This window comes from Dermacentor albipictus, chromosome 4, assembly GCF_038994185.2.
Source record: "Dermacentor albipictus isolate Rhodes 1998 colony chromosome 4, USDA_Dalb.pri_finalv2, whole genome shotgun sequence".
Taxonomy (NCBI): Eukaryota; Metazoa; Arthropoda; class Arachnida; order Ixodida; family Ixodidae; genus Dermacentor; species Dermacentor albipictus.
In genome coordinates this window covers 175,370,921-175,387,987 of record NC_091824.1, presented here as the reverse complement: position 1 = coordinate 175,387,987, position 17,067 = coordinate 175,370,921, and the positions used below count along the sequence as shown (strand labels likewise).

At 45.6% G+C, this 17,067-nt stretch overlaps 1 protein-coding gene and 1 long non-coding RNA gene across 2 annotated transcripts in view; one reads left to right on the top strand and one right to left on the bottom strand.

Annotated features, from left to right (window-relative positions):
• Positions 1-12,153, top strand: part of LOC139059426 (uncharacterized) — a 56,348-nt gene extending 44,195 nt beyond the window's left edge. Inside the window, exon 5 of the mRNA XM_070537848.1 lies at positions 7,567-12,153. Coding sequence (XP_070393949.1) covers positions 7,567-8,856 — 1,290 coding nt within the window. The 3' untranslated portion in view covers positions 8,857-12,153. The remainder of the gene's footprint in view (positions 1-7,566) is intronic.
• Positions 4,508-16,912, bottom strand: LOC139059428 (uncharacterized). Its single transcript, XR_011514175.1, has 4 exons — positions 16,682-16,912; positions 12,994-13,076; positions 12,160-12,382; positions 4,508-4,605 (listed from the first exon to the last, which is right to left on the bottom strand). It is a non-coding gene; the product is annotated as an uncharacterized lncRNA (long non-coding RNA).
• Between the last annotated feature and the right edge of the window lie 155 nt (positions 16,913-17,067).

The following is a 17,067-nucleotide window of genomic DNA, read 5'->3' as shown; positions in this document are numbered from 1 at the left end:
TTAATGAAATCTTGTCATCACTCTGCGAACATGAGTTTCATTGCACAGTTAAATAGGCTGCAGGCTGTTGGTTACCCAAGCGTGGTGGGGACGTCAGTCTTGGAGGTATTGCTTCAGAAACTGAAAGGGAACCTGCACAAAAGAAACTGCATCACACAAAAGAAAGGGCCTGAAGTTGTGCCGTATTTTCACACAGTGGCTCACAATCTAAAGAATGTCGCTACTAGATACCAAATTCCGGTAGTGTTTTGCGCTCCTCAGATGCTGTCAATGTTGTGCAGCCGTATTTGTAAAACAAGTAAAAAAAACAGATTGTGAAAAGAACCACGCGAAGTTTGTAGATTGCAGCGTCGGTGTGGTTTATAAGATTCCCTTGTCATGTGGCAAAGTGTATGTAGGGCAGTCAGGCCGCTGTGTTAACGAGCGCCTTAGAGAACATGAGCGATCCATACCAACAGGCACAGGTTCCCATTGGCTCAGCATTACAAAATATGCAAGTGCAATGCCATGTTTCGTGATATCACGATTTTGAAAAAGAGCCGTGACACCACCGCCCGAGAGTTATCGGAAGCATTCTTCATTCAGTCATTGGGGTCACAGTGCATTAGTGTGCCTTCCTTAACCTTGTAGAGCGCTGAATTTGGTTTTTTGGATTCTGCTGTCGCATGAGTGCGCTCTTGGGATCGGATGTTAGTGGCTCCCCCGCTTGATGCTCTAGTTTCAGCTGTTCTATAAAGGAGTGACGCAATAAAATGATGTCAGTTGAGAGTAGCGCCTTGTCCTGTCGTCTTTCTTGTGTCTGTTGTTTTGCGCTAAACAAAGTATTCATCCCACGTATCTGCGATGAGTGCTAGCCTACGTAGACGTTTAAAGAAGGTCCTCACCCCAGCAGCAGCTGCCCGAGTGCTTCATGTTGTCGACGGCGGCGTGCTGGTTGTTCTTAGAATGCGTATTGCGCTTTTATGTGTAGCCAGCCACCATACTTCTGTTCTCTTTACTGTGATCGACAAGTGCCCTCACAACGTTATCCTTGGATTGGACTTTTTATCCAATCATTCCGCTCTCATCGACTGCGCAACAGGCGTTCTTCAGTTGGAACTGCCTCAAGTCGTCGATGCTCCGAGCACCGCCCCACCGCACTTGTGCTCGATTCAAGGTGTGTGTCTGTCACCTGAGGCAGTCACTTACGTCGCTTCGAGCGTATCGCCACATATTCCTGACGCTGAATATGTCCTTCGCCCCATCATCGACGTGTTTTTGAACCGGGACGTTGTTCTTCCGCGTACGTTCGTGGCAATTGCTAATAACGGCGTCGTTCTTCCCCTTCTGAATTTCACAGTGCCCTCAAGTGCTTCCAGCTGGCATGTTCTTGGCCAGCGTTTCTGATACTTCCGAATTTGGCATTGAAAGTCTGAATGCCGAGAGTGATTTCTTAGCGCCATTTGCAGCTCACAGCTTTGGTTCACTAGCTCTGGTTCACTAGATGATTGCACCTGACCTCACCTCGGCGCAGGCCATGGACATACGCCTCCTCCTCCAATCGTACCATGACATCTTTGATTTCGGCGACAGGCCTTTAGGCCAAACATCTGTTGTTCACCACAATATAAACAGTGAAAGACGCGAATCCTACTCGTCGGCGTCTTTATCGTGTATCGCATGTCGAACGTCTAGTCACCCAATAAGAAGTGGAAAAAATGCTCCGCAAAGGGGTTATCGAGCCATCAGCCAGCCCTTGGACTTCACCTGTCGTCCTTGTGAAAAAGAATGATGGTACCCGGCGTCCTTGCGTCGATTATCGCCACTTAAACAAGATCACGCGAAAAGACGTCTACCCACTACCACGCATCGATGACGCCTTGGACTGCATGCACGAAGCTAAATACTTCTCGTCGATCGATCTTTGATCCGGCTACTAGCAGATTTCAGTTGATAAAATGGACCGCGAGAAGACAGCCTTCATCACGCCGGATGGCTTATATTAGTTCAATGTCATGCCATTTGACCTATGCAATGCTCCTGCGACATTTGAATGTATGATGGACTCTCTTCTGCGAGGCTACCAATGGGCCGCCTGTGTTTGTTACCTTGACGACGTTATTGTTTTTTCTCCCACATTCGGCAGCCATCTTACCCGACTCGCTGCCATTTTTGTGGTCTTCCGGAAAGCTGGCCTCCAACTGAACGCCACAAAGTGTCAATTCGGGCGCCGTCAGATTACCGTATTGGGACACCTCGTTGACGCATCCCGTGTCCAACCAGATCCGGAAATAGTTCGCGCCATACGCAGTTTCCCTGTGTCACGTTCTGCTTCTGACGTGCTCTGCTTCGTCGGCCCGTGTTCTTACTTTCGCCGTTTCAACAAAAACTTCTCCGACATTGCTCGGCCTTAGACAGATCTTCTAAAGAAGAACTCGCCATTCTCATAGGGCCCGGAGCAGACTCACATGTTCGCCGCTCTCATCGGCTTTCTCACCACCCCTCTCATACTTGCTCACTTTGATCCATCTGAACCGACCGAAGTCCACACTGACGCAAGCGGCTATGGCATTGGCGCTGTTCTCGCCCAACAACAGAATGGTAAAGAGTGCATGATAGCTTACGCCAGCCGCCTGCTGTCAACTGCCGAGAGAAATTACTCCATTACCGAGCGGGAGTGCTTGTCTTTAGTTTGGGCTGTCGCCATGTTTCGGCCATATTTGTGTGGCTGCACATTTTCGGTCGTTACAGACCATCACGCCATCTGCTGGCTGTCTTCCCTCCGGGACCCAACAGGACGGCTTGGTCGCTGGGCTTTGCGGCTCCAGGAATTTTCATTTGTTGTCAACTATAAGTCTGGACGTCTGCACAAGGGCGCTGACTGTCTCTCGCGTCACCCGCCGTGGTTGCTCAGTGGCTATGGTGTTGGGCTGCTGAGCACGAGGTCGCGGGATCGAATCCCTGTCACGGCGGCCGCATTTCGATGGGGGCGAAATGCGAAAACGCCCATGTACTTAGATTTAGGTGCACGTTAAAGAACCCCAGGTGGTCGAAATTTCCGGGGTCCTCCACTACGGCGTGCCTCATAATCGGAAAGTGGTTTTGGCAGGTAAAACCATATAATTAAATTAAATTAAATTGTCTCTCGCGTCACCCCGTGGATCCTACCGATCCTGTTGCACGTGATCCGGCGACCTGCGTGATGGCTTTGACCGACATGCGCGCTGAACAACAACGCGACTCATCCTTACACTCCATCATCGCCGGAGTGCAATCTGGCAGCAGCGACGGCACGTGCCGCATGTTCGTGCTGCACGACGGCATCCTCTACCACCGCAATATCAACCTTGGCGGCCCATAGTTGCTCCTTGTCCTCCCTCTTGATCTGCGATCCGTCGTTCTCGAACAACTTCACGATGCACCGACGGCGGGACGCCTTAGAGTTCTGCGTAAATACGACCGTTTACGACGCCGGTTCTTCCGGTCGGGTCACTACCGATCTTTGCGTTGTTATGTCGCAACTACGAATTGTATGAGCGCCCGAAGAAACCTCCCTTGCCACCTGCCGGACGACTCCATCCAAGTGACGTTACCTATGAACCGTTATTTCGCGTAGGCCTGGACCTGCTTGGCCCTTTCCCGAAGACGACTACAGGGAATAAGTGGATCGCCGTCGCTACTGATTAGGCGACACGCGTATAACAAAGGCGTTGCCGATTATTTGCGCAACAGACGTCACCGATTTTCTGCTCCACGACGTCATTCTCCATCGCGGTGCCCCTCGATAGTTACTTACAGACCGCGGCCGCTCGTTCTTGTCTCGAATTGTCGACGACCTCCTCCGCCTTTGTGCCACTGAGCACAAGCTGTCCACCGCCTACCACCCATAAACGAATGATCTTACGGAACGCCTCAACCGAGCAATCACAGAGATGCTGTCCATGTACGCCTCCAACGATCACCGCGACTGGGACGCCACGCTGGCCTACGTGACGTTTGCGTATAACTCGTACCGATATGACACCGCAGTATATTCGCGCTTTTATGTTTTGTATGGTCGCGACCCCACTTGCCGTTTGACACCATCCTCCCTTCTGGGCCACGAGTTGCAACTGAGTACGCTCGGATCCTTACAAAAAATGTTGTTGGAAATCCATTGATTTTCCATCGATATCTTATTGTACCATCAACAGAAAAATTGTGGAAATTCCATTGGCATTTGATGGAGGATTTGTTGAGAGATTATGGAAAAGTGGCCACCGTGAATCCATTGTATTTCCATTGGAGTATTATGGTGGTGTATTTCCATGGGGTCTCCATGGTATTTTTATTGTGTTGTTTTTTCATGGGATCTTCATAGGATTTTCATTGTACTATTTTTCCACTGGGTTGTCATTGTATTGCGCAGCATCTTCATAAAGTTGTCATTGCATTCAGTCCTCAATGCAATGACTTCATGTAAGATAATGCTTACTGAGGCTGAATATGAGGTGCAGCCAGCAGTAACAAATTAGAAGGCATATGAAAAGGCATGGTCTTACTTCATTTTATTTATCACGAAAGAAGCAAGGATAGGCTCTTCTTGATGTACGGAACACTGGCTCCCGGAAACTGAGCAGGTGTATCCTGAAAACATATGAGTAAATGAAACAATGTGCAGCTTTAGCAAATTAAATTAGCAGGCAATAGTGATTATTTAAACCACAAAACTAAGAAATAAATATCTACTAGAAGCTTTCATGTTTAATAAATGTACTACTGATGTTCTGCATAAGGAGCTATAATAACAGTATAAGGAGTCATGGTAAATGTGGCAAGAGCTTTGTACAAGCTGCTAGACAAAAAGTATACAAGTGAGCTTCTATGCAGATTAAACTAGTTTCATGCTCGAATTATCTGCCCAAAAATCCCGTAATATTTTCGTTTTATCCTTGATTAAGTGTTATTACAAATAGCATTATGCTTTAAATTATCTGATGGTCACTATGGCAATGCAAAGCTTGAACATAGCAAGTGAAAACATTGCATCTGGAATTTACTACTTCCTGTCAGACTTTAATTGATTTAAGAGAAAACATTCATCTTTAAAGTAGGTGCAGCCTGCTGCTTACACATGACAGCAGTGGTGGTCAGACATGCAGCAAATGAACTAAATCAGCTCCATGCTCAACGTGACTGTCACACGAATGTGATGGGGCTCTTCCTCTCTGTGCATTCACTAAGTTCCTGCTAGAGTGAACCTTTCATGCAACATATATATTTGACACTTTATAATAACAATAAGCGCTAAGTTAACCCAAGAAGTCTTGAAAAATAGTGCAGGTTTTTCTTAGTAAAGAAACAAAGCTATAAGATAGCCAGCACATAGCAAATCGCCGAGCATATATTAAAATGTGCCATCAGAAATAGCTGGTGCAGAAGTCGACCTAGGAATACATGTGTGCTATCTGGCCAGCTATGATCTTGAAGCAGCACACTTACATCTGACACGTACACTTAGAAAGGGCATACACAGGCGCCAGACTGCAACTACTGCTTTATTGCTCAAAGACCCATCTTTTATAGTGTCTCTTGTGAAGCGTACATGCCCTGATGGCAGTGAGGTGTGACAAGAGCCAGGATAAAATGCACAAAAAAACACAAATAAAGATGAAATTTTTGGATTTCCACTATGAATAACCAAAGTCCAAGATAGCAGCATGCTTCTTCTGAGAATGATACTGAGGGGCAACTGATACACCTATCTTTCCATTTGTCAATTTCTATTGCTTCAAGAATTTCCCGTTTGCTGTTTGTGTTCTCTGCGCACAACTTCCGTATCTTTCAGTATGGGTTTGCAGCCACAATCCTTGCAATTAAACGCTCAGTGATCTGAATCTTTAGCCATGTAGTGATAATTGTGCTCAGTTAGCCTCGCACTTAAGGACCTGCCCGTCTGCCCAATGTATACCTTGTTACAGGACAGAGGGAGCTTATAAACCACTCTCTCTGAACAATTCACACAGGGCTTTCAGTGGTTGATTGCACAGGCACTTGTTCCTTTTTTCGCGCCATTCCCCTTTTTGCACAGGCTCGACAATCACAGAGGTGCGCAAAACACCACATCAATGCCAGCCCTGTGACCTATCTTTAGCAGATTTGGGAAATTGTGAGTACATAAGGCATGACCAGCTTGTAATGCCCTGTGACTGTACGTGGATCCGCTCGCCTTTTCTGTCTTCTTATGTAAGCATTCTGCAACTGATCAAGAGCTTCGATGAATACCCAGAGCTCCTGAGGCAGGTTACCTGGTTTGTTAAGCTTGTTTCACATTTGTGATGGCATGTTTTTTGCAGTGTGTTAAGAAAGCAAGAGTGGACAGTCACCGTTTTCACAAGCTTTGAATGGGCCAAGTGGTAGGGAAGGACAGCTTTGTTGCTCCTTGGCTCATAAGACCAACAGATTTGATCAGAGGATACATATGCACCAAGCTCTAAAAACCTAATAAAACCGCTGATAGGTAGCTTATGTGTTAGTAACAATGACGTGGGGCATTTATAAAACACTGCATTGGTGTGTATGTTGGTATTATGAACCAAGGGGCAACAAATCTGTCCTTCCCTACCAATCGGCACATTCAAAGCTTGTGAAGAGGGCGATTGTCCGCTCTTGCTTTCTTAACGCACTGCAAAAATCATGCCATCACAAATGTGAAACCAGCTTCACAAACAAGGTAACCCGCCTCAGGAGCCCTAGGTATCCATCGAAGCTCTTGATACGTTTCAGGTTACTAAACACAAAAAAGTGAGCGGATCCACTGCAGTCACAAGGACTGTCAAGACAACGCAGTCATACCTTATGTACACACAATTTCCCACAATCTGCAAAAGATAGGTCAAAGGGCAGGCGTTGATGTAGTGTTTACCACACCTCTGCAGTTGTCGATCCTGTGCAAAAAGGTGAATGGCACAAAAAAAAGAACAAGTCCCTGTGCAATCAACCATCGAAAGCCCTATGTCACTTGTGCAGACGGAGTGGTTTATAGGATCCTTCTGTCCTGTAACAAGGCATACACTGGGCAGACATGCAAGTGCTTGAATATACAAGGCTAAATGAGCACATTTATCCCTGCACGGCTAAAGATACAAGTCATTTAGCCTATCATTGCAAGGATTGGGGCTGCAAACCTGTCCTGAAAGATACGGAAGTTTTGCGCAGGGAACATAACAAACAAAGCAACAGAAACTGGCAAATGGAAAGATAGGTCTATCGGTTGCACCTTGGTATCATTCTCTGAAAAAGCGTGCCGCTATTTAGACTTTGATTATTCACGGTGGGAATCCAAAAATGTCACCTCTATTTGTGTTTTTTTTGTGTTTTACTCTCGCTCTTGTCGCACCTCACTGCCATCAGAGCACGTGTGCTTCTCAAGTGGCACTACAAAAGACGGGTCGTCTTTAAGCAATATTGTAAAATGTGCAGTCCAGCGCCTGTGTATGTCCTTTCTATGTGTACGCGTATGTGTCAGATGTGCACATGTGCACCAGTGGGCATGTCAGCGGGCCACCGGTCAACACCATGTCAAACCCATTCCTGCTTTTTGCGCAGATTGTACTCAGCTTGACTGTTCCGGCACGCATACCCGATGGATCAACACGTGTCACCACTGCCAGACTTTACGGAGTCTGCGCGCCAAGACTGCTGCATTACGTCGACGCTTGGACGGCACCGCCCCCAAGTTCCACAACCACGGCCTATATAAGAAGCTCGTCGTACGCTGATCACTTCAGTGGGCATGTCAGCGGGCCACCGGTCAACACCATGTCAAACCCATTCCTGCTTTTTGCGCAGATTGTACTCAGCTTGACTGTTCCGGCACGCATACCCGATGGATCAACACGTGTCACCACTGCCAGACTTTACGGAGTCTGCGCGCCAAGACTGCTGCATTACGTCGACGCTTGGACGGCACCGCCCCCAAGTTCCACAACCACGGCCTATATAAGAAGCTCGTCGTACGCTGATCACTTCAGTGGGCATGTCAGCGGGCCACCGGTCAACACCATGTCAAACCCATTCCTGCTTTTTGCGCAGGTCAGTAATAATTATTCCTCAGTAAAAACTAGCAACCGTTGCCTGGTCCTGCTGGCGTGCCCCAAAAGTGCCTGTGCCGTGTACCTGTATGTACAGGATATTTTGGTTTCATTACTGGTGCTATGTGGTGATGTCGAGGTTAATCCCGGGCCGAGCACTGGGGAGCTGCTACTGCAACTTCTGGGTGGTCAGAAGAGTATGCAGGAAAGACTGGACGCAATCGAGGCAAAGCTTAAGCAGGTGGAGGAATCAGCAGCAATAGTAAAGGAGGTAGGCACGAGGATAGCTGATATGGAAAGAACAATTAAAACCCTGGAAAAAAAGTTAGTCGACATTGAAGACAGGAGTCGGAGAAACAACCTAATTGTGTTTGGCATTCCTGAGCGGCGCGACGAAACGTCTACGTCACTTATGGAAGATGTGGTTGATGGCTTGTTCAAAACTACACTGGGCGTACAGGTATCTTCCGTAGAAAGGATACATAGAATTGGCAGGAAGAAAGCAGATAAACCAAGACCAGTCATTCTTAAACTTATTGATCACCGTGAAAAAGTGAACGTTCTTCAAAACTGCTTCAAGCTAAAAAAAGAAAAGAACATATCTGTTGGTGAAGACTTCTCGGCAGCCACGAGGCAAGTAAGAAAATACTTGTGGGACAATACGGCTGATATTAGAAGGCAGGGAGGAAAGGTCAAGTTGATATACGACAAAGTTCGTATTGATAATGAAATGTTTCAATGGGACAGTAACCAAACGAAAATAGTGCCCATCGTTGCACGTTCACTCGCGTCCCAGATGACATGACCCGACTCTCCTGTTAAAAGCACATTTTGTTGTCTCAACGTGAACGCGCGTAGTGTAGTTAACAAAACAGCAGATCTGGAAAGTATTGTTATGGTCCATAGCCCACAGATCATAATTGTTACTGAAACTTGGTTACATCGAGGTATCGACGATGTCGAAATCACTCCAGCAGGGTATGGAATTTACCGTAACGACAGAGATTCCCGAGGTGGTGGCGTAGCCGTGCTTTTTAAGGAGTGCTTGAATGTGTCCAGACTACCTGACCCTGTTGGAATGGAAAGCGTTGTTGTAAAGGTTGTCCTTGAAGATTTCCGTCTTCTGATTGCGGGATTTTATCGCCCTCCAAATTGCAGCCCAGCATTTTTTGAAAACCTGAATGAATTTCTATGCGAATATAGGAACCAATCTTATAGCATTTTGTTGGCAGGTGATTTTAACGTTCCAGATGTCGATTGGGATAATGAGTTCCCAAATGCGCGTTCTCCTACTGCGGAGCCCTTTGTTGACATAGTTCTGCTACACAATTTAACGCAATTAGTGAAACTGCCTACTCGTGTTCACGGTGGAAGTGCGTCAACTTTAGATTTATTCCTCGCAAATGACAAAATTATTCGTATGAATCCGAGCGTGCACATTTTTGAAGGGATTTCAGACCACAAAATAGTGTCCTTTGTCATGGAATTGAAGAAAGTTTCAAAACTGCAACAGACGGAGACCTTTGTACTCGATTTTTCTCGCGCCAGTGATGTGGATGTACTCGATGCATTGGACAATTCATTCTCTTCCTTTGTTTCCCAATATGAATGCAATGGCATATCCGTTGATATGTTATGGCTGCAATTCAAAGATTTAGTGATGCACTGCACAAAATGTTTCATTCCACACAAAAAGGTTGTAAAACGTACTTGCAAGCCATGGATGACTAAAGAAATAGCCAGGGCAGGCCGTAAAGTAAAAAAAGCAAGGAAACGGTTTCTACAACGACCTTCACCTGAGGGCGCACACCAGTTATCTGAACTGCAACTGCTTCTCAAGAATGCTATAAAAAAAAGTAAAGACCATTATCAGAGTGTACGTTTAAAAGAGTTTCTTGTTGCGTCGCCAACAAAATTTTGGCGTCACTTGTCGCCAAAGAAGCAATCGGTTTCAAACCTTATCATAAATGGCACTGCTGTAACAGATCGAGGGGACGTAGCCAATGCACTAAACCTTTACTTCTGTTCCGTGTTCACCAGAGATGATGACGTAATTCCACAATTCAATGCTTTTGACGGAATTCCTGCAATAAATAATCTATCTATTAGTGAAGAGGGTGTACTGAAAATTCTGCTCAATCTAGATGTCAGAAAGTCGCCGGGAATTGACGGCATTCCTGCTTCTTTTCTCTTCCGTTACGCTGAATGGTGCGCAAAGTACTTATGCTTGATCTTTGATAAATCATTGTCCTGTGCTGAACTTCCGAACGATTGGAAACATGCTAAAATCACACCGATACCCAAAACCAGCGACCGGTCTCTTGTTTCTTCCTACAGGCCTATTTCCTTGCTATGTACATGTGCGAAGGTACTTGAGCACATTATTTTCGCGCATATTTCCACTTTTGCTGAGGAAAACTGCATTATTGATAGCCGACAGCATGGTTTCCGTCGCAAACATTCCACGGTAACGCAGTTACTAGAGATTGTCCATGACCTCGCAGCAGCATTAGATAGGGGCAGCCAAATAGACATGATATTTTTGGATTTTGAGAAAGCTTTCGACAGAGTGTGCCACCAAAAACTGCTTTTGAAACTTAAACCTATTCTGAAAAATGATACATTGCTCGCATGGATAACAGCATACTTATCTTTCAGGCATCAAACAGTATATATAGACGGAATCAGTTCGGACCCTGCCCCTGTAGAGTCCGGTGTTCCTCAGGGCTCCGTCCTGGGACCATTACTTTTCTTGGTATTTATAAATGATATTGCAGCCAACATATCAGTTAAAATACGTCTGTTTGCCGATGATTGCATACTTTACCATGAGATTTTGTGCAACGACGATCAGGAATTGTTAAATATGTCTCTACGTAAAATTCAAGCCTGGTGCTCAACTTGGCAAATGTGCATTAATTTAAAAAAAACAGTAGCTATGACTGTGACACGTAAAGTTAATCCTTTGAAGTTCCGCTACACCATCGATAACAACGCCTTGTCTCAGGTTACAAAATACAAATACTTAGGAGTCATAATTACATCAGATTTGAAATGGAATGACCACATAACGTACACCGTAAGTAAGGCAATGAAACAACTTGGATATTTAAGAAGAACCCTTAGTAAATCCTCCACAGAAATTAGACTACTCGCGTACAAAACATTCATTAGATCAATTCTAGAATATGCAGCAATCGTTTGGGATCCACACACAAAGTGTAATATTACCAAACTTGAAAATGTCCAACGCAAATGCGTCAGGTTCATATATAATTGTTATAGTTGGAAAAAATCCCCATCAGCCCTTTTGCAAACAGCCAATTTAGAGACACTACAGGTAAGACGACACCAGGACAAACTAAAAATGTTCTACTTAATTTACCATAACCAACTTGGAATAAATAAAAATGCATATTTTCATTCAATTACCCAGCGACAAACCCGTTCCTTCCATTCAAAGAAGGTGAGCGAGTTCTTGTGCAGAACAAATACATTCAAAGCCTCATTTTTCCCGAGCACAATTCGTACATGGAATAACCTACCTGCCAATGTGGTTGAGTGTTCGACGGTGTCTTCTTTCTTGAGCGCATTCCGCAATAGCTAACGTTACTTCACATTGTCGTGGCATATTGTTTGTACTCCGCTTTGTATGGCTTATGTGGGTTCTTCTTATGCCGTACTTGCTCGACCAAATGTACATTGTATTCCTACATGCTGTATTGTTATGTACCCCACTCCTGCCTAAAGCCTGACATTCAGGCTGGCAGTACGTATTAAATAAATAAAAAAAAAAGTAAGTGTGCTGCTTCAATATCATGGCTCACCAACTAGCCCATCAGTATCTTTTAAGCAGCTGTGATCAATCTATAGCTCAACCAATCATTTCTTTTATCAGGCCTCTAAAATTTGTGCATAACTTTGTGGCCATAATGTAAATAATGAAAGAAGGGAACTATTTGTTTTTCTACACCAAATATTAGGAACACTTACTATACTTTATCCAGTTGCTAACAGTACAGTTTGTACAAATAGCCTTTCTTCAACTTATATGCATGTTCTGATTTCATTATTTAAGGCTACATGACTATTAAAATAGCGTACACACCTATCGGTCTCCACGCATACAGTGTTGAGGGCCTCCTCTTGAACCGTCTCGCCACGTAGGCAGCTCTTCCCCCAAGCAGCGGCTTGCTGTGGAGCCCACCATCAGTAAATACGTGGTGCAAATGTGCCCTGACGAATTTTCCACGGCCACTGGTACAGTCACAAGCCTGGCTCAGCTGATCGAGGATGTTCTTATCAATCAGCGTCCGGCCGCCAATGTCAACCTGTACACAAAAAATTAAGCGACACTTTAAAAGCTCACTTTTGATCACACAGAGCATAAAGGTGAACAATTTATCATCAAAAGGACAAGCCATAAATGACAGCAGAAGAAAAACAAATGTCTTGCAGCACCGTTGCATGGTTTGCATTGCAGAGGCATTTCTTTGACAGTTGCTTGCAGTTACTGACACTGCAGCACATGTGCACGTGTGCGAACAAATATAAGTTGTTCAGAGGTGGACTTAGTAGTTGCCGGCTGGTTGCCCACAGATACACAAGCTGTCGTCAGTGAGCGTGATCTCGTACACGATCATTGTTAATTATTGCTAAATAGCATACAGCACCAGCAACTTTCCTGCAACGGCTTGCTACCTGCCACCATGCTGCCCAGATATCAATTTTAGTCATAGTCACACATCGCAAGATCAACTGCAAATCTTTAAGTGATCCATACAGATCCCTTTCGCTATGTCAAGTGATTCCAGGGGCCAGAAGTTGGGAAACACTGATTTAATCTTGCTTTGTTCACGGAATCATTTCAAATGCACTATATTGCCAAAAAAGAAAGCGAAAGAAAGAAGGGAGAACAACTGGCAGCACACAATAAGCGTACCTGTGTGCAAGCAATTACTGGTTCTTCTGGCTTGCTCTCGATGTTGAGGATTTTTCGTAGCCTCTTCACTCTCTTGCCAGCTTCTGCATAATGAGAAAGCAATACAACCACTGAATAAAAGTAATATGTACTTCAACCATTTCAGCGATAAAGCACCAAATGCTACTTCCTTATGCAGCAAAATATCTCGCACTTAATAATGAATTTTGCGACCCTTCGGTTTTTGTGCATCAGTCACTGAAGCGTGATTTGGCGAGCCTGGCATTTAACACGAGTCGGATGCATGACACTTCGTGATAGTCGAGTGAAGCCGAGAAGCCTTCCATTAAAGTGTTGCAGGTCTTCACACATGCTGCACAGATAGTTTTGAATTCAAGAATAGGCATGTTTATCCACAAAATTATTTAAAAAATTAATGGGTATTTCTTTCAAGCAGCAAAAGGGAACAAATCAGTATGATCAATACATCTAAGCTTTTTTAAATATGCTTCAGTATTCAATATTCCTCATAAATTCTAGTACGGACTGAATACTACCAGACCCATACACTGCTGCAGTGTGCTTTTTTGTCCCGAGTCATGGAGTTCCATACATAAACTGGCTAGAGGGCCTCGACACCTATACTTCCATAAATATTACAGGGCGTGTACACAGGAACGTTTGATGTGGAAAGGCATGTTCAACTGGTTCTTGTTATGTTAGCACTGTTTATTCGGTGTGGCAAAGTACATTCGCACATGCAGGGAAGGGCCTTAAAGATCCTTTTTTATATTCACAGAAACCAATACACAGATGGTGTAAGATTGTTGCCTGCTGTTGATGTGTCACGCAAGTTTGCACTAGTATCAGACACAATGTGCCCTGCACTCTTCTCCAGATGCTGTGGATGCCACTATTTAAAGTATTTTATAAATGCAGTATTACATATCAGCTACACAGTGAAATGCCATCAATAACAAAAAATGTGTATAAGTGCTTGATGCTTATGTAACCAAGTGTTTCTTGCTACCAGCTACTGTGTTAGCAATGTATTTTATTTATGTGACTGAATGAATTAGTTGAATATTTTTATTGTTCACTGCATATGTTTTAGGTATACTGAAATAGCAAGAACCGAATTCTTTTACCAACAGTTTTTCACAGGGCGGTTAAGAGAAAAACATTTCAAAAGAAAGTGTCTGATATTACATCTTTACGACAAGGCACTTTTCTGTGCGAACATAAAAGTAGGAATTTGGGTCAGTCCTCTGAAGGGAAAAATAACCCAGATTTGGTCTAAAGGTTGCATCTTTTCTCTCGTATTCAGAGGCTTGCATGCTTTCATAACCTTTTTTCTTTCTTTTTTGCAAGAAGGCATATATTTATAGTAACGCCGGATTAACAAGTCTTAATACACTACAGGTTTGAGTAAAATCTTGTTCTTTAAGATATCCAGAGCACACAAATAATTTCACAGAAATAATTTTGCAACATGAAAAAGATACCCAGGGCTGAGAGAGAAACTGGTGGCGTCAATCACATGCGCTTTAGGCATTTTTTTTTTACTTTTTTACAACACGGTAGCATTCGATTCGCGAACGATCAACCAGCCTGTTTTATAGGACGATCCGCGTTTATTAGACATGACACGATATCGGCCACGACATTTCTGCATGATTATTTGATGACAATACAAGGAAAAGACGGTCCGCCAATTCGATTTTCATATAAATGGCTGTGCATGGGTCCTGCTGCAACGGTAATACTTAAAACAGGGTCAAGCAAGTTAAACATTCAAATTCTGTGATTTTACTATCCAAAGCCATGATCTCACTACAAGGTACGCCGCAGTGTATAACCGAATTAAATTTGACCACGACCCCGATCTTTAACAAGCACCCATATCCAAGCACGAGCGTTTTTTGCATTTCGCCCCATCGAAATCCGGCTGCCGCAGCCGGAGTTGCACCTGCGGCCTCAAGGCCAGTGGTGCAACACTAAGCTACCGCAAAGGGTGGGGACGAGCATGACAACACAGGAACAGGCGCCCTTGTTTTAAGTGGTTTCGTGCATTTCAGTTCGCGATAAACTTGGCTACCGTGTAGTACAGACGAATAGGCCAGGCTGCTAAACACACAGCTTAAACAGACATGACCCCACCTTAGCGCTTGATGGACCGAATGAGCATGCAACACGCTACACATGCACCCGGGACCGGCCCGGCACGAAATGTTTTGAAACACCGACGCCGTGCACCACGCGTGAATCAGACATACAGCTCGGAGTGGTTGACTCACGCAGCACGAGCGCCACAGGCGCAAGTCTGCCCGACGTACACCCAGAGACAAAAAAAAGCGCCCCGCGACTTCTACGACACCAGTCAGAACGTTGCCGATCAGTTATACAGACAAGAAACGTGCTTACCGTGGTAGTTCTGAACTTAGTGTCACACATTACTTCCCCCCTCTTTTTTGGCTTCTGGATTGGATTGGCGCGGCTCGCTACGTGCTTGCGCGCGCTTTTCCGAGCGCAGATTGGTGTGCGCCTGGTTTCTGCACTAGGCTGTTATGCGATCGCTTTTTCGACCGCAGATTGATGTGAGCCTGGTTTCTGCACTAGGCTTTTGCACGATCGCCTGCTTTTTGCACTGGGCTTTCAAAAGGCGAAGTGAGCGTCGCTTACTGCAGGCGGCAAGTGATTTGACTCACGTACTGCGTGAGCAAAAACATAGGCACGTGGCTCATGAAGGAGATGACCGGCGACTTGCTTCATCTGTCGGACCATGTCATCGCCGACTGGAGGAACTACGCTCGTGAGGTCGTGCGGGACGAGCTGCTGGCGCGACCCCCACTCGGTGGCCCCGGGAGGATTGTGCAAATTGATGAATGCCTCCTTCGCGGCAAGCGAAAATACAATCGAGGCCGCCTGATGACGGGCGACAACGTTCCGCCGAGCCGCCAAAATTACGGCGGCATTGCAGATCGTGGACCATGGGTATTCGGCATGATCTGCGTGACCACCGGGGAGCTCCGACTATTCAAGGTCGACCGACGAGACGCGGCGACGCTAGGCCCCATTATTGCAGCCAACGTTGAACCGGGAACCACCATCCACAGTGATGAATGGGCCCCATACAACTTCATCCCGAACTTGGTGGGGGCTAACGGAGCAAGACTGAATTTGCAATGGGAGGCTGTTAACCACAGCATGAACTTTGTAGACCCAATCACGGGCGCTCACACCCAGAAAATCGAAAGCTACTGGCAGAAGGTGAAGCGCTACCTCGACTCCGCCGGCTACAGGGTGACTCTCCTCTCGAGTCGCACCTGATATGGCTATGGTGGGCATCGATTAATGGGCACATGCGCTGCAAGGACTCGTTTCTGCGTTTATTAGAAGCGATCGCACGGCGCTACCCAGTGTGACATAGTAATGGAAAATAAAGCGCACTTTTCTGACCCTTTGCTTTTGTATGAATGTTTCCCGGCATTGCTGTGCGCTTCCATACACGGTAGGCCCGCGGCGCTGCACTTCCGCAATCTGCGCTCGAAAAAGCGATCGCATAACAGCCTAGTGCAGAAACCAGGCGCACACCAATCTGCGCTCGGAAAAGCGCGCGCAAGCACGTAGCGAGCCGCGCCAATCCAATCCAGAAGCCAAAGAAGAGGGGGGGAGTAATGTGTGACACGAAGTTCAGAACTACCCTTACCGTCGGGTCAGCCGGCGCTCCATTCTTCATGCACGCTTCCACGCAGGCCAGTCGGTGGCATACCTCCGCGTCAGCCAGTGGACGGACGGGCACATTCAGCTTTTCGTCTCCCAACGCTCTTGGCAAAAATGTCTCTTGTCGCGCAACAGCAGATCACGACGCACACGCATGCTTACAGCTCACGACGCACACAACGCGCACACGGTGACCACGCAAAAAAGCAAAATGGCGACGAAAACAAATGCCAAACAACCAAACACGCAAAAAAAGAAACAAATTTCAATGTTGCTTGTTAACTTTTGTACATTTCGCTAAGTTTGGTAAAAAACTTTCAAAAATATTTTGTTCGGGAAGAACTCCTATAATTTTTTTTGCAAAGCTGTCAG